The 22,157-nt window shown below is 46.9% G+C and overlaps 1 protein-coding gene across 1 annotated transcript; it reads right to left on the reverse strand.

Annotated features, from left to right (window-relative positions):
• Positions 1–892: 892 nt before the first annotated feature.
• On the reverse strand, positions 893–21,085 carry rap1gds1 (RAP1, GTP-GDP dissociation stimulator 1). Its single transcript, XM_079758133.1, has 15 exons — positions 20,662–21,085; positions 19,165–19,272; positions 17,250–17,372; positions 15,863–15,988; positions 11,864–12,010; positions 9,719–9,847; positions 8,502–8,627; positions 7,252–7,395; positions 5,707–5,838; positions 5,141–5,275; positions 4,470–4,595; positions 3,771–3,910; positions 3,146–3,272; positions 2,379–2,507; positions 893–1,174 (listed from the first exon to the last, which is right to left on the reverse strand). The coding sequence occupies exons 1-15, from the start codon at positions 20,663–20,665 to the stop codon at positions 1,047–1,049; spliced, it is 1,824 nt and encodes a 607-aa protein (XP_079614259.1). The 5' UTR covers positions 20,666–21,085; the 3' UTR covers positions 893–1,046.
• Between the last annotated feature and the right edge of the window lie 1,072 nt (positions 21,086–22,157).

Raw genomic sequence — 22,157 nt, forward strand, 5'->3', positions numbered from 1 at the left:
GGTCGGAGCCCGCCTACCCGTCCTCATCCGCAGATGAGCAAAAAACGGGGGGAGTGTGTGTTTGTATGTGTGCGTGTGTGTGTGCATGTGTGTGTGTTGGGTGAGGCGAAGGGGTTGAACTGTCCTAAGCAACATTGGAATCAAAGATCTGGGTTTCAAAAGATGAATTCTTCAGCCCAATGGGAATCGCAACTAAAAAATAAAAATAGTAAAAAAAAAGATTAAAAAAAATCATAAATTAACATTTTTTAAAAAGAGGTTTTCACCGCTAGACTAGAAAAGTTTGCGTGGCGGGCTGTTGGGCTCCACTGTGGACCAATAAGACGAGGCCAACGGAACTAATGACATGCTCGTCTTTCGCTAGTCGTCGGCGGATGGCTAAAAGCGACACGGACACATGACCGGGTAAACATCGTGAACTGCTAGCTTTACGTAGGGACAAAAAAAAACAACAGCAAAAAAAAACATTTGTTTATATATATATATATAATATCGTTATTTTTTTCGCACGCCACGGTTGTTTTTGTTTTTGTTCTTTTTTTTGTCGCTTTTTTTTCTTAAACGGGCTAACACGGCTATAGTGGTCGCTGGCGTCACAGCTATGGTCGTAAAAGAGTTGGCGTTTTCTCGTAAATCTATTGCGTTGGAGGGAGGGGGGGTTTACACACCGCCATGATGGTGCGGTGGGAGACTGGGGGCGGTCATGCATGGAGTGGGTTGGGGGGGGGAGGCGAGACGTGATGAGACAGAGTGTCGGGCGTTGTCTGGGGTTACAGCTCAGGAATGGAAGAGGGGAGGGGCAGAGCAACCGTCCGGGGGGGAGGGGGGTCAGCTTGGGAAGGGGGGCTGGCAGTTCACGGGGGGGGGGGGGGGGGGGGGGGTGACATAACCTTGGCACATGACGATGAGTCATAGTATTTCTTTTTTTTAGGGTGGGAGTGTGTGTGTTTGGGGGGGTGCGTGGTTTATGGGGTATCATGGGATGGGATGGCTAGACGGGCGTTGGGGTGGGGGGTCGTCAGGGAGGGGGAGGGGGAGGGGGCGAGTTAGCTCTGCGAGGTGAGCCGCTGCTCGGTGAGCGAGGCCTGGTGGGACACCGTCTTGTTGTCGTGGGCGCGCAGCTTGGCCACCACGTCCATGAAGGCCAGGCCCCGCACCTCCCTGTGGAGAGGCTCTGGGGGAACACAAGGAGGGGGAGGGGGGCGGGTCAGACCTGGGAGTCAGCGATATATTGGTTCACTTTCTTATGACTTATTGTCAGTCGCTTTGGATAAAGGTGTCTGCCGAACGCCCTAAATGTAAAATTGAGTCACTGAATATTTCAGAGCTCGTACTTTTTTTTTTTTTTTTTTTTTTTTTAATCGTTCCAAAAAGGACAATTAAGATCAGAATAATGAAATACGGAAACAATTTTTTTTGGGGGGTTGCATAAGGCGAAAAAATGTGCAGTGCTTGGAGCTTAGTCGTTCACACTTGAGCAACATTACGTCTTTAAATAGCTTAACCAACTTAGTAGTGGTTGGTCAGTTACCATAAATGTACAGCTCAAATTGTACCTTGTAGGCCAAACCAAGAAACAACAATTATAACAAAATAAGATAATAATTAAATTGAGCAAAAAATACTGGTGTGGTAGCAGTCTTCATGTGGAAGACGTATCTGCTGTATGTGTGAGTCATTATGTTTTAAATCTAGTACTGTACTGTTACACCCTGGCTTTACAGTAACTTACTTTACAGTAAGGGTACATTAATTAACCATTAGTTATTGCAGTAATAAACATTCATTAACAGTTAACTAACGTAGTAATCATTTACTGAAAAGTGTTCATGCTTACTTTCATGTTTCATGTCAACTAAGGTATTACTTTGTATAATAATACTTTGTATTATTACATTATGATTATGCTACATAATATGCTAATGCTACACATAATCCTAAATACCGCCTTAACTAACGTTAATTCATGTCTAATTAATGTACCCTTATCATAAAGTGTGACTGTACTGACTTGTGTATTAAAGTTGTATTATATATGTATATTTATATGGTACAGTACAGTGGTAGTACAGTATTAAGGGCTGATTATGGTTCCACGCCGACACAACGCAAGGGGGTTTACGGACCCCTTATGTCCTTGCGGTCCCTCCTTGCGTCGACCGCAAGGGCCTGACGTGCGCCTCCAAAAAAATGATAACCTTGTGTCGAGGCGACGCAGCAGCAAGGGCTGTGAATGGTCCGCTCACTAAAACCCGACGCAGAACCAAAAGAGGTTCGGGACTGCGTCCAAGCGTCTGCGTGGTCCTCGCGGTGCGTCGACGGGGGGCCGTAATCAGCCCTTTGGTGTCCGGTGGGTTAGGGCGAGTGTCTGGACTCACCTGAGCCCATGACGGCACAGACCAGGATCATGGAGTTGTACTTGATCTCCGGGGCGCTCCGCTCGTCCGCCAGCAGCCGGTGGAGCATGGACACCAGGCTGGAGCCCTCGAAGTCCTTCTCCGCCGCCACTGGGGACCCAGGGGACCACAGGGCTGTCAGTGTACACGCAGGGGCCTCGCTATACTGTACACTGTACACACGAGGCTGAGCGGTCATTCCGTCAGGTGACACACTGGGACTCGGCTGGGTCTGATTGGAGATTTTTTAACCTAGTTCAAAGTTTTGTTATCGTTTTGATTAATATAGACAGATCGAACGGAGCACAATCATTCGTATTGGCTCAGTACTGTACTAAAGTGGCCCTTATCACAGATGCTGGCTGCTTTTACTGGCTTTGAGAAGCTCTGACTGTCTATCAGAGACCTATCATACCGTCCTAAACGAGTGTGCACTGCAGGGCTTAAAAGGTATTCAAATGAGTTGGAATTACAATACAAACAAAACTGTTTACTGGACTTCTGCTAAATAGTGTAACTATTAAGATTTAACGTTTTATTATTACTCAGATTTTTGTTATTTCACTTTTGTTTTCATTGTATTTATTTATTACATTTTTGGTATTGCACAAGCTTTCTCTCTTGTATTATGTGTGTGGGTTAGGGGGTTTAAAGGGGAAAATTATGAACTGCTACTTCTGTATTCTTCATCTGCAACTACAACACCAACAAAACAGAAACTGGTGATGAAGAAACATCACGCCTCCTACCCAGATCCAGGGCCGCGATCAGACCCAGGGCCACCAGCGCCTCGTTCTGCATGATCATGTGCTCACTGGTCGCCATGGTGACCAAGTGCTTGACTCCTCCCCCTTCAATGACCACCTTGACGACGGCCTGAAACGGAACAGAGCCAGACTTTTGAGACGTGGATGCAGACCTCTGTGAGAGAGCGACTGGGAGGAACCCCCAGAGCGGACATGATACTCACGAGTGGGACGTGGGAATGCCAGCCATTCCCAGCTCCTTTTTCCCCCCACACTTTGTAACAGTTGGTTCGCTAAGCAAACACGTACTGACTCACGAGTTTGACTCATCTACTCCTGCCTTGCGTACCAATTTAGATTAAGGGTAGGCTCCTTCAAAACCGCCCAAATGATAAAGTGCACGACACCAAACGCATTGGCACTGCACATTTGCTCAACATGACGACGATTTCATCCGCCTGCTGTACAATTATTTAGCTAAATCTATATAATTAAATGCTTATCAATGCTGGTCTGACCGTGGCCATAAGGACCGGACCGGACCGGACCGGACCAGACCGGACCAGACCGGACCAGACCGGACAAGACCGGACCAGACCGGACAAGACCGGACCAGACCGGACCCTACCTTGGACTTGCTGTGCCGGATGAGGGCGGAGAGCAGGCGGTTGGACTCCCCCATGACCCCTGCGTGGTCCTTGGCCTCGCACCACTCCACCAGGCGCTCCAGCAGCTTGTCGTTGGTTCCCAGCTGCTCCGCGGCCTCGGCTGAACGCGGCGGCGACAACAAACGAGAAAACAGTCGGCTCACCTGGTCCCCAAAGAGCCCCAGTTCAAAGCACATGGACGCTGGACGCTTTTATATGGTGAAGCCAACCCTAAAACAACTGGGTTTAGATGAGAAGTGTTTACGTCGTGGGTTAGATTAGATAACTTTATAGATACCCGGGGGTAGATTTGGTGTACAGTTAAGTGAGCTGGCTTTCTCCACACATGAGGGACAAGACATTTAAGACAGACAATTGTCTAGCAGTAGTGCTGTGGATTGACCCTGGTCCGAATCTTGATTTAAATAAGATGTAAATACGGCCTCAAATTGCACCTCCCATGGGTGAAGCGCATCAAAGATGCGCTTCAACCATGGGAGGTGCAATTTGAGGCCATATTTAAATCTCATCATGTGGTTTGTCAGTAGTCTGTGATCAAACCATCTTGCGATCTTTACTTTGGGTTTAATATAAACACAATCATCCCAGTGAGTCTATTTGTTTCCCCGGCTGGCAGCGTTGGAGCTACGGCTTCACAAAACAAAAGATGTCCGTCCTACCTTGCGTGTCGATGAGCATGCGTAACGTCCCGAGCAGCTTGAACTGCACCGGGGGCATCTCCGACTGCAGGAACTTCAGGACCACGTCCGCCACGCCGGCCGACAGCATCTTGGCCTTGTTCACCACTGGAGAGGGGAGAAGACGCAGCGGTTCACCATTGTACTGTAAGGAGGATAACTCTGGCTTTTGTTCACAGACAGGAGGAGTCTGGACTGAAAAACGGAAACCATGAAGTTGAATACCCCCCTTGGGATCAATAACGTATTATACGTTTATTTTCCGTTTTTGTCCCTCTGCCAGAGTCTTGCTATAACGAACCCGATGGAAACGAGAACGACAGGGTAATAGGGTAGTTAAGAGGATGGTATATAGGATTGAGGGTTCCTCTCAGCAAGGTCAAGTTAATCGCAAAAGAGTGGGTCAAAGCCTTTGCATCTAACTTAACTCAACTTATTCAGCTTCACCTGAGCCGTCTTAGTTTTTGGTCAGAACCGTGGCTCTGACCAAAAACTAAGACCGCTCAGAATAAGTTCAAAGGTCGGGTTGAATGAGTTGATCTTTGCTCGGTCTCTCTTGAACACGAGACTCTCCCTGGTTCGGTAAAGGTTAAACACGATGGCGGCTGGTCTGGTCAGCTGACTTGGTGACCGGGCGGCGGCGGCGGACTGACCGGGGATGGCGAGGTTGCGCAGGGCGCTGAGCGCGGCGTGCTGCACGGTGACGTTGCCCTCGTCCACGTGGCGCCGGAGCAGCTCCAGAAGCTGCTGCACGATGCCCGTGTCCACCATGTGAATGCAGTTACCGTCTGAGGGGGGGACACACAGGTAAGGAAGGAGACACGCAGGTAAGGAAGGACACACGCAGGTAAGGAAGGACACACGCAGGTAAGGAAGGACACACGCAGGTAAGGAAGGACACACGCAGGTAAGGAAGGACACACGCAGGTAAGGAAGGACACACACAGGTAAGGAATGACACACACAGATAAACACCAATAAGGAGGGACACACACACACGTGCTCATACAAATGTGTACACACACACACACACACACACACACACACACACACACGTGTGCTTACAACTTATTCAATTACATTCACACCAAAAACTAAAAACTAACTCTCTTGCAACCGGCTATTCAACCATATCACTAACTAATTATCCATCCAAACTTCTAACTCTCCAACTCACTGCCTCGCGACGGAGGCCAGAAATGTGAGAGTGCCGCCATACCGTTGCGGGCAAAGTTGGCAATGGCGAGGGCGCCGGCCAGCTGCAGCTGGTGGTTGTTGGAGGGGATCCAGGACAGAACCCTCTGGAACACGCTGCCCTTGCCCCCCTCAAACAGCTTCTGCATGGACTCGTCTGCACGCAGGGGTGGGTAGTGGGGCGGAGGTTAGTCACCGGGGCTACCGCTACATCATGCTATCAAACGCTAGCGCCGTTATGTTTCATACATTATATACGTTAAAAAGGTTTTAAATATGCTGCCCCCTCTGCTTGGAACACCCTCCAGGAAGGCTTAAAATGGTTAGAATGTATTTGATTTGATGCCTTTGGCGCATTACTAAAGGACCTAGAATGTGGTGGCCTTGGAAATTGTTCCGGTGTCTAATTCATTCACTATGAAATCCAAAGGAATTTTGTGTTTTTGTTTGTACGAAACTAAATGTGTTTGTTTGTTTTGTTAGGTCCTCTTGGCCAGGTCTCTCTTAGAAAAGCGATTTTAAATCTCAATTACAGTTTTACCTGTTTAAACAAAGGTTTAACAGAAGAAAATAAAACAAATAAAAAACGTTCAATACTTTTTTCACAGAGGTGTCACTCGTCACACAAATTACAGGTCTGGTTCTTTAACGTCCCAGGGCACAGGAAGTAGACTCCTCTTCACTAGTTTAGTCCACTAAACGTGTCCTGGTACGTTCAAGTAGTAGAGCCATAGTTACTGTTATGAGCCAGACCTGTGTTCCTCCTGTGAGACTGGTTTATTCCGGTGGCAGTTTGTAGTTTGTTGTTATTCAGCGGTTGATCTAAAGCGATAGGGGCGCGAGTATTTTTGGCTGCAACTGTTTATACGTGCAGAGTGTTTCACACAGAATGGACTAAAATAAACAACGATGGGATCATGTTGAAGAAACATTAATCATCATTTCCTGCAATCTTTCTTTGTAAGGGTTGATGGAGTCGTCTGGATTGGAGCCGCTGTATGTATATATAGAACGTCATTTTGAGGCCCCATTTGTCTCTCTCGCCGTGAAATATTCATGAAAGAAGGATGAATTATTCACCATTGGTACCTGTGGTTGTGCTAGCCACAGGGAAGCTGCACTACACAGTACTGAGTTTAACTCTAAGGATTAGTGTCAATAATAGTGAATAAGTGACTCGTGGTCAATAGCCAAGCACTAAACCTTTATATTTGAGGCATACGGCCTTCTTACTCTTTATGGCATGGCTTTAGACTCATAAGCACTATTCGAAGTTTGACTCCATATATTACAAATTATGGCTAAAGTCATGAGGCATCAGTAGAAGTCGAAGTGTGACTCCAAAGTACAAATGAAGTTTAAATGAAACAGTTATGTTAAAGGTGACATGTTATACCACCAGGCGGACACGCCCACTTGTGATGAGGCAGATATCCAAAACAGCTTGTAACGGCTAATCACACTCACACCTGGTGTTATCATATGTCACCTTTAAAAAAAACAAAGAGAAGTGCTTCAAACGTTTAATAAGAGCCCTCCTCCTCCGTGGGCTGGCGGTCGTCACGGTTACCTCCCAGAAGCAGCAGCACCATCAGGTCGGAGGCCGTCTTCAGCTGGGCCACGTCCTCCTCCCGGTCCCCGTCCACCGTCTGGCCCACCACCTCCAGCAGACACTCCACCATGCCCGCCTCCACCAGCTGCAGCTTGATCACATCTGGGTGGAGGAGGAGGGAGGAGAAGGAAGGCGAGTGAGTCATGCACACGCGACAAATGGGTTGGATATATGCACAAAGATAGTCGTTCATTCTCAATGGATTTTAATAAATTGGATTATGGGGTCGGCTTCGCTCAGGAGGTAAAGCAGGTTGGCTTGTGACCGGAAGGTTGCTGGTTTGAACCCCAGCTCCTCACAGCCTAGCGTCGATGTGTCCCCGAGCAAGACACCTCACCCTGACTGCTTCTGACGAGCTGGCTGTCGCCTTGAAAGGTTGACTCTGCCCTCAGTGTTTGAATATGTGTATTAACTGTTGCCCAAAGTAAACCCAAAGTAAAGATCGCAAGTCACTTTGGATAAAAGCGTCTGCTAATGCCCTTCATGTAAAGGACTACGCATGTTGTCCCTTGGATCGTAATGAGATTAAGATTCATACAATCAAAAGGTCTTGTTAAGTCATTCGACACGACCAACTTTGCCGAAAGATTAATTAAAAAGTGTGTAAAACCATAAAAAGGGCTACAGTTATCGAGATTCGCCCTTCGTCCAATTCTTCAGACGGTCAATGGAGCAAGGTCATGGGAACATTAGGACTTAAAGATAAAGACAGCTGGGAGGGGAAGACACACACACACACACAGACAGAGAGACAGAGACAGAGACACAGAGAGAGAGAGAGAGAGAGAGAGAGAGAGAGAGAAGAGTTAAGTAGGACGTTGTCTTGGAGACGGTCAGAGTGGGAGAACTCAGTGTTCCTGGAATTGTGAGTCCCCCCCCCCCTTCCTTCTCAACGTACACACACACACACACACACACACACACACACACACACACCTCTCCAAACACACGAAAATCCCAGCTGAACAAAGCAGCACTCGGGAGAGGGCATGACTCACACACAGACACCCCCCCCCCCCACCCTCGGGGGAAGGGATCATCTTTTGCTGCGCCCATCTAGCCGCTCTCATTGGCCGCTGGGATCCTTCTGGTCATGATTCATAGGTTGATGACTCAGCGTGCAATTAGCTACCGCTACGCCGGCCCCAGCAGAGGCACTTCAGGGAAAACGGAGACAGACATACGGCCGGACGGACGGACGGTCCTACCGTTCTCCGCCAGCGGCGCCAGGACCTCGAACACCATCTCCCTCTTCTCGTGCTCGGTCTGCTTCTGGAACAGCCGCACCAGCTCCTCGGCGATGTTGGTCGACGCAAACTGCTCCTTGCTGGACTCTGTAACGGCGGCGGAATGAAGCCCAGCGTCAAAATCAGGACAAAAGCCTTGCAGTCTTTTGTCGTTTCTCCCATTATTAACCATGCAGACACACCCCAGTCGTCCTGCACGCAAAACCCTGGCGACCGCTTTAGTTTCAGTCCACCATCTTGGGGCCATAGTCATTTGTTATCACAAGTTGTAGTGACTTGGTGTATTGGTGACTAAGTCGTATGAGGTAGTGACTCAGTGTAGTCATTACTCAGTGTCTGTGACAGCACGGTTAGTTACGTTGCTGATGAAGGCGCCGTTTATGGAACGGCGATGTTAACGTTATAAAAGACGTTCAAACCCACGTTGGTGTGTTTGTCGGAGCAGCTGAGAACTGCACAGGTTCTTCCCAGACTCCTTAATGTTTGTTCAAAGAAACGGTACAAAGTAATAAAAGGTAAGAAAAATGTGAATTGCTGAAGGACAAGCTTGCTTTGAAACATGAGCGTATCGTAGGTGGACCACACTGCAAAGTGTTTTGTCTGAGTGGAAGTGTCCTCTGTGTGACCATACTGCACATTACAAGATAATGACACTCAATTCATCCAACAACCTAATCTCAGCGGAGATCTGTTTAAGTAAATAAAGAATTTGTGATTTAATGCATTTGAAATTTGTGATTTCAAACACAAACTTTCATTACACATGATAATAATAATAAATTATAAAAAAAAGTGTGTTTAATGCAAGTTGTCGTAGATCAATGTATACAAAAGGCCTGATGTATTTACTTCCTAAAGCAATGTTTTAAAGAGACTAATCAAATAAGAATATCAACCAAAGGAGACAGCGCCCCCTCTGGTCAGAATAGTGCTACACTATCAAACAACTCTAGGATCTTTGGGTCTGTTGCAGCACTGATCCATGTCTTTTTAAATGACTAGCAGTGTCTATACTGGTGCACTGCCATATTCGAATCAAACGTCCCATTAGTCATATTATGGCTACCCCCTGTGTTAGTCCGACTGCGAAATGGGACTATTGGCGGTAACAAAATAAACAGTTTAATCAGAAATGGCCAGATCCATGTGGTTTGGATCGAGTATTTAGTAACTCTTACCGAGCTCGGCTAGGTTCCCAAAGGCTATAAGGCACATCTCCGTCAGGGCGGTGTTGTGAGAGTGGACCCCCAACAGCTTCACCAGTGTTGGGATAACCCCCATGTTGATCAGCTGGGCCTGCAGGGAGTCTGCACCGGATCAGAGACACACAGACAGACACAGAGGGTTAGGTCATAAGATATCAGATAAAAAAAGGCCCTAGAAACTATTGGATAAAACGGAGAGTTCCACCACCCCTGTTATAAAACAGCCTTTCAGAGTGTGAGGTTTAGGCCAGGTTTGTGTTGGAACAACTACGCCTTAGTTCTGTGTGTTTGCTTCTTATTGAAGATAAATAAGATTTGAGTTAAAGATCAATTTACCCCCAGCACAACAATCTTCGAATCGATATCTTCGAATCCACTTAGAAAACAAGCCCACGGTTGGTATTGTTGGTATTTAAAAAAAACATTGACTCAAACAATTATGTTGGTTTAGAATTCACTTGAGTTCAGTGAATCATGTTAATCAGTGAACAACGCATCGATCTTTACCTTTTAGGTTACAATAAAAAAAACAATTATTGTCATACATCGAAAAACATTAGGTAAAAGAAAATTACATTGCGAAATGGCGAGCTAAATTCAATTTGTTCATTGAGTAAAACGCAAATCATTCATTTTATACAGCCCTTTAAAAGTTACAATGAGTACGATTTCAACAAGCTCAGCGCTTAAAATAATCTAATAAGATATCTGTAGTCAATGCCTATATCATCCTATAACTGATATATTCTACAAATAGAAAAATAAAAGGCCTCTCTCTTTGTTTAGCATAATCTTTCAGAAACACTTAGTATAGATACTATATAACACTGAGACAGCAAAACTGTATGAAATGAATGAATGAATTTCTTGGGACCACAACACGTATTGGAAGAGCTACAGGGCTGGCCTGGAGAAGAAGGGAAACAAACCAAAGAAAGAGTATGTAGATGAGGTTTCCATTTAGCGATGAGGCATGGTGGTGATACGGATAACAGGCGTTTAGAGGGAAGCAGAGAAGAAGCCCATGACAGAAAATAAAAAGATATCAAAGAATACAAAGACAATTAGGGGAGGGAGACGACAAATCAACATCTGCTGTTTAGATTGGACTTAGAAACCCTTTCAGCGGTCAGCGAGTTTGTATAAATACAAAGCAGTTGAGGAGAGAAACCATTATGACAGTCGCCGAGATGAAAAAGAGGTAGAAGAGAGCAGAGATTTGGGCTTAGGGGGTGATGACGCTGGGACTACTAAATTATACTATTAATATACATGTCTATCTATCTGATTGCCCTGCTGGCCAATAGCCTCAAACTGTCCACACTACTGTCCCTGGCTGTGTCTCTTTCTCTCTCTCTCTCTCTCTCTCTCTCTCTCTCTCTGCCAGTTCGGGGAATTGATAAAACAATAAATACCTTACATTAATATAGCCACACTTTTCTGTTAAACTATAAAGACTTTGTATACATCAGGCTGAGTGCGAGTTGAAAAACTTATTTTCATCCAGTAGAGAGTCACTGTAGTAAGCCCATTTGGTTTATCTATAGGGGTTTATATAACAAGATATCAAGGCAGCAGTGTAGCGTTCTATCCTCTAGGGGGCAGCAAAGTCAGAATGTAAAAAGGATTGGTAGGGGTGGATAGAAGGTACGTCTCGTTTCGGCCATCTCCTACTTCACAGCCAAAGCACAAGACTGGCAGGACTACTTGGCTAAACTCTAAAGGAGAAGGAAGTAACCTGACTAAATGCTATCAGATGATTTAAATCTACAATCTAAGGGTTGAGGGGGACACAATATCAATACATATCAAAGCAATTACCTCAGGCCGGGGTCAATCGAGAGAAAAGCGACAGAAGATAAGTGAAGTAGTGTCGTTAGACAAATTAGACACAAGAAGGGCACAATGTTTTGCTAATCGTGAATGCAAAGCCTGATGTTAATATTGGCATTCAAAATAAATGAAATCAGTTGCAGAATTTAACAATCTGTCCAATAGTCAGACGCCGTTCTGTCATCCAACATCCCTTATAACCCGAGAGAAACAAAAGAGGCCCAGGTGAGTGATGCAGAACAAAGCGCTGTCTTTTGGGGGCGGGGCCAGGTAGGAGATCATTACCATTATCATTGCTATAGTTCATCAGCATGCCACAAAAGACAGTCAAGAGCTTCTCATTGGCCGGCTCAGTATTTAGGGAGAGGCACTTAATGTGTTCAGCTACTAGCTGTGCCCCTCCTGCCTGCTGCACTGCACTCCTGCCCTCATCTGCAACACAAGAGAGGCCGGGACATACAATCAAACCACAAATTAAAAGGTCAAATGATAGCAATGAAAATAATGTCAAAAATAAACAAATGTACACAGGCACAACGGGACAACCTGAAAAAAAAATAGGGAAACAATGTGAACAGACAGGGCAAGGCAGCAATACGACACGGAAGAAACAATATCAACGGAAAAAATTATCACTTGAAATACGACAGTGTTGCGTTTTGATGGTCGCTTTGTCGCCTGTAGTGTTTTGATCGTGGGACGTCTCTGGGTTGGTTCGTTTCAACTGTATTATTCATTCATTCAACTTTGCGAACATCGCCCAATAATAACTTTCTTTTTGAAGCTTAATTACAGAAACCTTGCAGATTCTCCCCTCCACACATGTTCAGGGTGCGTCTGAAGAGGAGGATGACAGGTACACTCACAATAACAGCTGCACCAGTCTAGTCCATGACTGCTCATTAGTTGGCCCACATGTTATGCAATAAGGACCCATCCCAAGCTGCAGTATGATTGCTGCAAAGTCGATTTTCTAAAGTAAATTCATCTTTGGGGGGGAGGGGGGGGCATGTGGCTAAGGAGGTAGAGCGGGTTGTATAGTAACCGGAAGGTTGCTAGTTCGAGTGTCGAGGTGTCCCTGAGCAAGACACTTGTCCCTCACGGCTCCTTGCAAGCTGGTTGTCGACTTGCATGGCTGACACCGCCATCGGTGTGTGAATGTATGCATGAATGGGTGATGTTGGGTGATATTGTAAAGTGCTTTGAGTGGCCACTGGTTAGAATAGCGCTATATAAATGCAGTCCATTTACCTTTGGTACGCTATGCATATGTTTAAGATGAGACGGCGGCAAACAAATCAGTGCAGGTTTGTGTGTATTTGGCGCATTAACCTGGACGTGCAGATCTGCCTTCGCAAGCCGCCACAGCCAATGGGATTTGTTGAATTAGTAACTCGGGAACGACTGGATATTACGTTACACATGTTGCAACATATGATACGGTCAATGACCCGATAAACCCGATCACATGTAGATTGTTAGACGAGTCGGTAAACTGGAGAAGGGCTTAGGACCCCACGCTCGCTTGAGCTTTCAATCGAGTCGTTCCAGGGTTGTTTTCTGCTCCCCTGTCCTTCGCTGTGATTCCGGACGCGGCACAATTTTCCCAAATTGAGAAGGAAGCCATCAGTGTACCTCACTAGCTTAAACTCGGTGTGGGAGAAACAAAAGCGCAGATGGATAAACATCATAAAAAACTAAGTTGCAGAAGAATTGCAACACCGTTGCCGGCGTTACAAAGCGCTCACAGCTAGCTCTTCTTTTTATTTCGTTTAAGTCCATTTAATCTCATGAATTGTGTCTTTGGGAAGGGGGAGGGGGGGGGGGACGCGCTATGGACGCTACCTTACAGCTGCTGCCACGGGAAGTGCTGCTCTCAAGCCTTGCTCTGTGCTGTGGCTCTGGCAGACCTGCTCGTTTGCAGGCTGGAGCCACAGAGTGCATATGATGTGCGAAACAGGGTCATGGGGGATAGAGCCGTAGATGGAGCACTGGCGGACGAACGGGACGGGACGGGACGGGGGGGGACGGGGGGGATGAGACGTCCCTTTGGTGTTTCGGAGAGAAGCATCGCGATCACGCGGTCGGCCCCTTCTTGATTTAGTGCTCGATTTAAAAAGGAGTCAACAAAAGCCTGCTGGTGTTGAGGACACAGAGAGAGCCTCTCGCTGCCAAGACCTGTACTCTGAGCAAACGTTTAGTCTCCGACGGGCTGGGCTCGCTGAACGCTGTGTTCTTCCACACCGCATACATCACTTTATGCGTTCGGTTTCTACCTAACGAATCTTTCTCTATTCACTTTTCCCACCTTTCATCCTTGCATGTAGTGGTAAAACCCCCTCCAAAAAACGTCTCTTCTTTCATGTCTTCCATGTTTAAGATTAATAATGGCAGCGGTCTACTCAGATGGGATTTTTAATTCAGCCCTGATTCCAGTGGTAGCAGTTAGTGTTGAATGTCATTCAGGCAACGTGATAGTTCAGATGAGATCCCACATTTGATAACGCTGTTTACAAATGCTTGACGTTCCGGGACATTTCCCCATCAACTAAACTGTCTATGAGACACATAACAATTAATAAAATCAACAATCTTTGTCTCAATCCTTTCTCAAATGAGTGCTGTGAGAAAGAAATGGATTGGAGTCGGCCTCTGTGAACATCTGTACAGATAAGACTCTAATCTAAAAAACGTTGAGTTGCAGACATCTCTCAAAAGGCCTTCCCTTCTCTTGGCGACGGTAGCGGTATGCGGCGCAGAGGTCTTAAATCTACCGGGGTAATTAAGGAAATGAATCACTCACTCTTGGCAGCGTGTGCCTTTAAGGGCTCGAGGGCATGCAGGCAGCCACTGCTGCAGCAGAGCGCCACCAGAGCTCCGCCCCCTGTGTGCGCAACCGACTCACCGCTGATCCGAACAAATGTCCGACGCCACGGTGATCCGGCCCTTTCACCGCGAGGGGAAGAGCGTCAAAAGGGGGAAGCTTGGTTCAAACGTTCTCCGATGTCGGCGGTGCGAATCCGACACTCCTTCGTAATTAGCCATTTCCTGGGATGTTTTGCTCTCGCCGGCAGGCACACACTGAGGGATGGATGTAACCCTAACCCTACAGATAAGCCTTTAGAAAAAGGATAATTGTTTGTTTCTAACGCTAGATCATTTTGTGTTGTAGTTAGGACTCGGACACAGACGACGGCTATCTTTTGCCGTTCTGTGTTAAAGGGATATACGTCCCGGTATTAGATAACGTTCAGTTAATAATCACAAAACAATAAAGGGGGGGGGGGGTCTTTCATGGGGCCACTGTCCCCATGAAAGTCATGTCACCCAAGGGGGCTTTTCGGGACAAAAGAGACTCAGACTTTAATGAGAAAGTGTTGGCCAGATATGGGAACCGACCAACGCTAACAGTTGAATTCTCCCGGTGCTAAAAAGGCTATCGGTATCCAAGTGAATGCGAGTCGTGGTTTACCTCTCTCTCTCTCTCTCTCTCTCTCTCTCTCTCTCTCTCTCTCTCTCTCTCTCTCTCTCTCTCTCTCTCTCTCTCTCTCTCTCTCTCTCTCTCTCTCTCTCTCTCTCTCTCTCTCTCTCTCTCTCTCTCTCTCTCTCTCTCTCTCTCTCTCTCTCTCTCTCTCTCTCTCTCTCCTGCAGTGATGGCAGAATAGACCCGGAGCGTTTGTCTGCAGACTCAGAGTCTCGTCTCGTGAATGTGATACAATCGTCTGAGCCTTCCTGCTGGTGTGAGGGCCACCGATGCCAAATGCTGACGAAAGACGCCCACGAGACCCTTGGACACACTGAGCGCGACTTAAAGGAGCAGAGGACTGCTGCGTTGTGTCGTAATCATCCCCAGGGTGGCACGCCATACATACATTCCTCGTGCAAACGACATATATACTGACCTTGTAGCTAAGCACGGACACGTTTCAGTGTGTGAATTACACAGCAAAACGCGGCCACAGTCCTGCCCCTAAATCGATGCACTTTGCAAACCGCTCTTGAGCCCTTCACCACATTGCAACGAGGCCGACGTGAGGAGGGTTCTGTGTCACGCTAACACGAGCGCCACTTCATCAACTGGAGGTTCATACGCAATTCCCACTCAAACCCCACCCAGTCCAACACAACGGATCAAACATCAAAAAGACGCGTTCCTTATGGCAGGGAGGCAGAGTAGGGGGGGGGGGCACAGGTGGGGAGGAGGAGGAGGCAGCTGTTGGGAGGGGAGAGGGCAGGAGGGAGGGAGGGAGGAGAAGGGAGAGGCGCAGGTCGCTCCGTACTCACGGCTGTCGTAGCAGATGTTGCCCAGGGCGCGGCCCGTCTGAAGCAGCAGCTCCTGGTCCGGGGAGGTCAGCAGCTGCACCAGGGGGGGGATAAGACCCGCGTCCACGCAGGGACCCCGCATGAACTCTAGAGGGGCGATGAAACAAATTAGGATTCTTTTTTGAGCATTTTTCGTTTTCGGGGGTCAACTGTCCGGAGGGGTCAAGGGGTCAGCATGATCCCGATTGAGGTCATTGCGTACATTCGGTAGGACACGCAGGCAGTCCACACAGAAAGCTCCTACGCAATAGCTTGACCTCGATTCATTTTAAATGAAGGAAAGGGACATCAATATTAATTACACTAGTAAACGTCTATATTATTTCCTTTACTTTTGTAAATAATTAAGGGCATTTAAAAAAAGGACAACATTACATTTTCGGACCAGCACCTTCCAAGCTGTATGGGGAAAATGTTAGAAATAAACAACGCCACATTTTGCTTGTCTTGGTAACGGACGTTTCCGGTAGGCTGTGACGGATAGATCCCACCCGGTCTGTGCCAGCTCCGGCGCCACCGGGCCCGTCATTAGCTGCCATCGTGTCAGAATGCTAAAAAGCCATTCATTAGCCCTCCACCACCGCCCCGAAACCACCCTCCCACCAACCCACAGACCCGCCAACTTTTTATTAAACCGCCATTGTATTCTCAACAAGTAAAAAGAAAAGCTTCTAGTGAGCTTATTCAAAAAGGGAGCAGAATGGAGTCTGCCTGACACTGCATAAATCGAGAGACTATAGATAGATTTAAAAAAAAAAGAGGCTGTGTTTGAGGAGAAGCTTAGAGAGTTGAGGGCGTCGTGCTGAGAAGTGAAGATTTCCATATACTCGGATGAATTAAAAATGTTTAACCCTGTGAAAAGAGCCGCTCCATCATGACCTAACCTAATTTGCTCAATATTGCGCGATATGAGAAGGGAAAGAAAACAACAGAAGTTTCAGCTTCCGCCTAGGGCTACTAGTTTCAGCTTAGTAATGGTTCCACGTTGACGAAACGCAAAGACCCCGCAGTCGCTTCGACGCAGTCGTCAACGTGTTTTGGCTCTGCGTCGGTGATACATCGGGTCTACGTCAGTGGCCCGATCACAGCCCGTGCTGCTGTGATTGGTTATTTGGCAGGCGTGCCTCAAGACCTTGCGGTGGACGCAAGGAGGGTCCGCAAGGACGTAATGGGTCCGTAAACCCCCTTTGCGTTGCGTCGACGTCCAACCATAACTCTACCTTAATACGAAGCCTCTGGTAAAAGGGTCTAGGGCTAACGATGTGACATGGTACACCTGTGTTCGACGCCGACACAGAGAGAGGCACGACGTATGAGAAAGAAAGGAAGGGAGGGAAAGGAACCTCACCATTTTTGGCCACCTCGGCGATGATGTTGGCTACCTTGGGCGTGCACGTGGACTGGGAGGAGAGCAGGGCTGGGAGGCTGGGAAGAACGCCCATCTCCTGGATCTTCATGCTGGCCTCTGTATCTGGAGTGGGGTGGGGGTGGAAGACGAGGGTTAGCTATGGACACAGAGTCTCGCGTTGGGATGCATGCTCGGGACGGCGTGCAAACCAACGATTATGGTGAGGTGAATCCGTTCTCAGCGGGGTTAAAAGTAGGACTATCCGTTTTCAATGAGTGAGCCTTGTAACAAATAAAGGCGGCAGTAGCTCAGGAGGTAGAGTGGGTTGGCTGGTAACCGCAAGGTGGCTAGTTTGAACCCCAATGTCGAGGTGTCCCTTGGCAAGGCGCCTCACCCCCCCCCCCCCCCCCAACTGCTTCTGACGAGCTGGCTGTCGCATTGCATCGAGGAACACACAAAATAAACAAGCCGCCTCGCCCCCTTTCTAAAAATAATTCCAATAATCACATGTTTTCAGCGCCACCAAGACTTCATCCTTGAGATTCGGCGCTATTAAACAAAGGGACAAACAACAGGAATAGCAGCATGATGGTTTAAACCTAGGCATTACCCCCCCCCCCCCCCCCCCCCCCCCCCCCCCCCCCCAAGCTGGGTTCTGGCCAGGCTGTCAAGCTTTACCCCAATCTGGGCCGTGGGTCCTGGCTGCCACCCCAGCTGGGTCCAGGGAGCCAGACACACACACACACACACAGTGACACGAGTCACCCGTCATATCCTGTTGAGGCCCAGCACCTCAGCGCGGAGGATATCGTCTTAAATCGTACGGCCAACATCGGAAGCAATCGTCGGAATGTACACGCTTCTGTGAAAGTTTTTTTTCCTTTGTTGACGTCACGTTTAGTGATCGTTCGGCCATTCCAGACTACGATCTTCTTCATGGAGTCCGTTGAGTTGAATGCATCCGTAAAAATGACGTGAGCGAAGCAAAGCAAACGACATCAGCAAAGCAGTCCATTGGCATGAGCGAGTTTAAACTTGGATATTATACCTCAAAATGTATAAGCATTCATGATATTTGCCCCCCTTTGGAATCTCCCTAAAATCCATAACAAAAGAACCAAAGAAAATGAAGTAAAAAGTGAAAAGAAGTAAACTTGAACAAATAAAGTACCATTGGAAGAGCCAAAGACTTTGGAACAAATTGCAATAAAGCTTGTTAGTGGATAATTAATCATTAATTTTGAGAAACTCTACTTTTTCACATTTCTCATCGTTAAATAGGCTTTACTCTGAAAAGGTCCCATTGCATAAATATCTTTGCAATATAATGTAAAAGCCCACAATACCCTTACCAACGTGGAGACCTTCTGACCGCACTGACGAGCAATTCCCTCAATCCGCACTTATTACTCACAAGAAGGCTTTGAATGTTGTCTTCATCAATTCGGTCGTTCTTTACAGTCGTGTCATATTACTAAAACCAAAAGCAATACCCACGGCCAGAACTACATGAGTGACTTCACCCTGGTCCGGTAAGCTCCCTCACCAAAGCAAAAAGCAGAGCTACGATAAAAAAACGTAGCTCTTGACCCGGATTTGAGCTGATCTACCCTCAGCCTTCAGTTGATGAATCTAAACTCGGATTGGGGAGACGATTCCGTTAAGAGACCCAATCCGTTAACCGTGATACATAAACATCTCAGGTACCCGTGGCAGCGAGCCACACAAACAAACAAACAGGGAAGCGGTGCCATCCATTAGCCAGGCTACGGTCTGACAGGCGATTGGATCAAGGCCCGCGTCGAGGTGCATCATGGCATGCTTTTTCTGGGCAGTTGTTCATCATCATCGTTATCATCGTCATCATCGTCATCATGTGGATATTAAAAGCTCCACGCGAGGCTCCTCTACTTACTGTTGTGTGCTAGTGCTTTGAGCAGGCAGTCCAGACTGCCTTCCACGCTTTCTGGGGCTCGGCTGCCAGGGCCCAGCTTCAACTTCTCCAGGGCTTCACTGAGGTTGTCTAAAGGGAACGAGAGAGGGGGGTAAGCAAACACAAAACAAGAAGATGACATGGGGATAATAACCGGCGATCAAGCATTGAAGCCGGCGTAAAATCTCACGACATCTCTGAAAGGCTGACCCGGTTGAACGCTCGTGACCGAGTGTGACCGGTAACGCAGTACTGATAATCAGACGGTGTAAGACGGATAGAACAGAGTGCATTGAAATGGTTTCAATGCTTGTTTGTGCTCCTGGGAACACTGGTTGAAACGCTATTGTTGCGACAATGTAAGGAAATGCAGAGAAAGATAAACAGAAGAGACAATTATGGGTTGGATTCGTTCATTCCACACTCCCTTGTGGGCTGTCTGTACATTAAAAAGAATAGGGCCTACTGTTTTCATGAATGTTTTACAGGCAAAAGAGTGAACCAATAGGAACAATGAGGATAGTACAATCTCATGTCTGTAAGAAAGAAATGAATGCAAGCTAGTGAGCCCAATGTTACTAAACTGGGTTAAGTTAAAATGTAAATCGGTGTGTACGAGACAGATTAAAATGCTTATAAAACATATGCATTTATAGTGGCAGGTTTACAGCCATATCGCCGTTTGCCATCATAAGATTATAAGATCGTTTTAGAGTAAATAAATGACCATAACACACGCCCATGAATGCAACATTATTTGACACAAACCCTTCAACATTCAGTTCTCATTAGATAAATGATCAATGCATATTTTTCTCTTGCATAAAACATATGCTAAAGGCCGACATGTAAGCCGATTGTAGTAAAACAGCCATTTCTCCAAGCCCAGTGCAGCTGTGCAGGGCGCACTGCTGTTTCGCAGGCGATTGCATAACAGCTGAGGAGATGGAAGTCGACCACCTCCTAAACCATCAACAACACTGCCATTTCCACCAACGCACATCAGCTCTTCATGAGCAATTAACACATGCGAGCAGGATGCAATGTTATGCAATGCAATGTTGCATTGGGGGAGGAAATATCCATTTCAACCCGGGGATGGGGACGTTTGGAAAGCCAGCGTCGTATAAAAAAGAAAAATCCCATTAAGAGTCGAATGAATGGGATGTAGCCGGGGTCTTGTCTAGCTACCCCACCCGAGTGTGTGTATGTGTGTGAATCAGGCTACACACACACTCATACATACAAACACACATACAGGGCTTCAATGTTCAGATCAAGTTTCCCTTTAAATCAAAGCCGAACACTGTATTTTATCAACCGCTGCGAGTAAAGCCTCAAGCCAAGCCATCACGCCACCCGTGAAAAGCCGATGACACTGTCCCCACACGTGTCACGTTATATTAAAACACTCGCGACACAGCTAGCGGCTCCCGTCATGACTAGCCCGTTAGCACGCCGAGCTAACTCGCCACTTACCCATCGCCGCTTTATATCCCGACGTCTGCGATTGAAACGGCGAATAGGGTCCGGGGCAAGGTCCACGGAGAAGCAGTTCCAGCGGCTTCCACGGAAATCCACTTTATTCAATGATGATCCCCTCTTGCAAACGGTTGTACGCAGAGGGAGTTAGCTCTGTAGCTAGCTGCACCAGCGACACCTAGAAGCTAGCCCGTCGGACAGTCCCGCTTTAAGATCTGCTGGCTGCTGGGGCCAGGATGCTTTTTTTTTTACCACCGCTGTGCGACCTGTAAAGTGTGCGTGCGTGTGTGTGAGTGTGTGTGGAAATGATTGGAGCTATCGTGATGGCATTTCCCCCTCACACACACACATATACACACACAACCCGCTGCAGCCCTGGGTGCTGGAGGACGCGCTGTAAGCCTCGGCTGCTGTCAGCGGGACCGTCAGATCCGAGACAGGAACAGACGCGAGGAAGTGGAGGAGTACCCGGCAGCACACACACACACACACACACACACAGCTTGAGCCGAGGGAGGAGAGGAGGAGGAGGAGAGTGGTTTTTGATAGGACCTCGAGTTCTTGGAGTTGATTGGCCTGTTGGGTGGCCGACTGGGATGAGTGAGAGGGTCTTGTGAAAGTGTATAGATCCTATAAATGTCTTCTCTACTGGTAATGTGCATCACGTGTCTGTGGGGATCTGGTGTTTTGGGCTGTCTACGTTTCTGTGAGTTCCTTCTGTGACACCATCATTGGGACCTGGGATCCTTAAAATAGTCTATATCTTGTCTTATCTCATCTTATACTGTCAATTGAATTGTCATAATGTATAATCAAGGGTATAATCAACTGTATTAATTAGATTATATTATTTTGTTTGTATGTCTTTGCTTAATACTTTGTCATTTGTTTTTGAAATTGCTACATCAATAGTTTTGCATTGTTTATTATTGTTATTACATTGAAGTATACACATTTCTAAAAAAAAATAATAATTCAATGCAAAGATCAAGGTATCATAATATCTATGTTACAGCCTTGACATAATCAGTGAATACAGTCTTCAAGTTGCATAATAAGCATAAAAAGCTCAAGGTCTTTCACACAAAGCCGGAATACGTGCTTATTCCACTTCCCTCATGTATGAAGTGAAACCAGAGAAGTACGCCTTACCCATCCATGTGTGTAGGCTTCAATACATATCGGAGAGAGCAAGCTGCAAGATAGTCGGACAAATAATAATAAATACATAAGAAATGTTGAATAAAAATATTTCCTGTAGGTTAGGAGGTAGCAAAATCCAGTGAACGTTAAAGCAGATGACTGGTGGTTAGTGTTGGACGAGTGTTGCATTTATCTAGCCTGCCAGTGAGTGGCGCTGTTGCCTTACAAATGGTCTTGATTAGTTTATGTCCTCACTTCATGTTCGCCATAAATGCTTATCCAACCAGTTGAGTGTCAACTCGTTCTCTTTTCAGATGTATTGTTTTTAAGCCCACCCTACCATCTCTTGG

The sequence above is a fragment of the Pollachius pollachius genome, assembly GCF_949987615.1.
Source record: "Pollachius pollachius genome assembly, chromosome: 20".
Taxonomy (NCBI): domain Eukaryota; kingdom Metazoa; phylum Chordata; class Actinopteri; order Gadiformes; family Gadidae; genus Pollachius; species Pollachius pollachius.

What these genes read in the sequence shown, in the direction of transcription:
- rap1gds1 (XM_079758133.1), bottom strand. An exon ending in CAAAGCACTAGCACACAACA is followed by an intron (nt 17,373 to 19,164) that starts GTAAGTAGAGGA and finishes ACCCCACTCCAG; the next exon opens with ATACAGAGGCCAGCATGAAG. An exon ending in GAACTATAGCAATGATAATG is followed by an intron (nt 9,848 to 11,863) that starts GTAATGATCTCC and finishes GATCCGGTGCAG; the next exon opens with ACTCCCTGCAGGCCCAGCTG.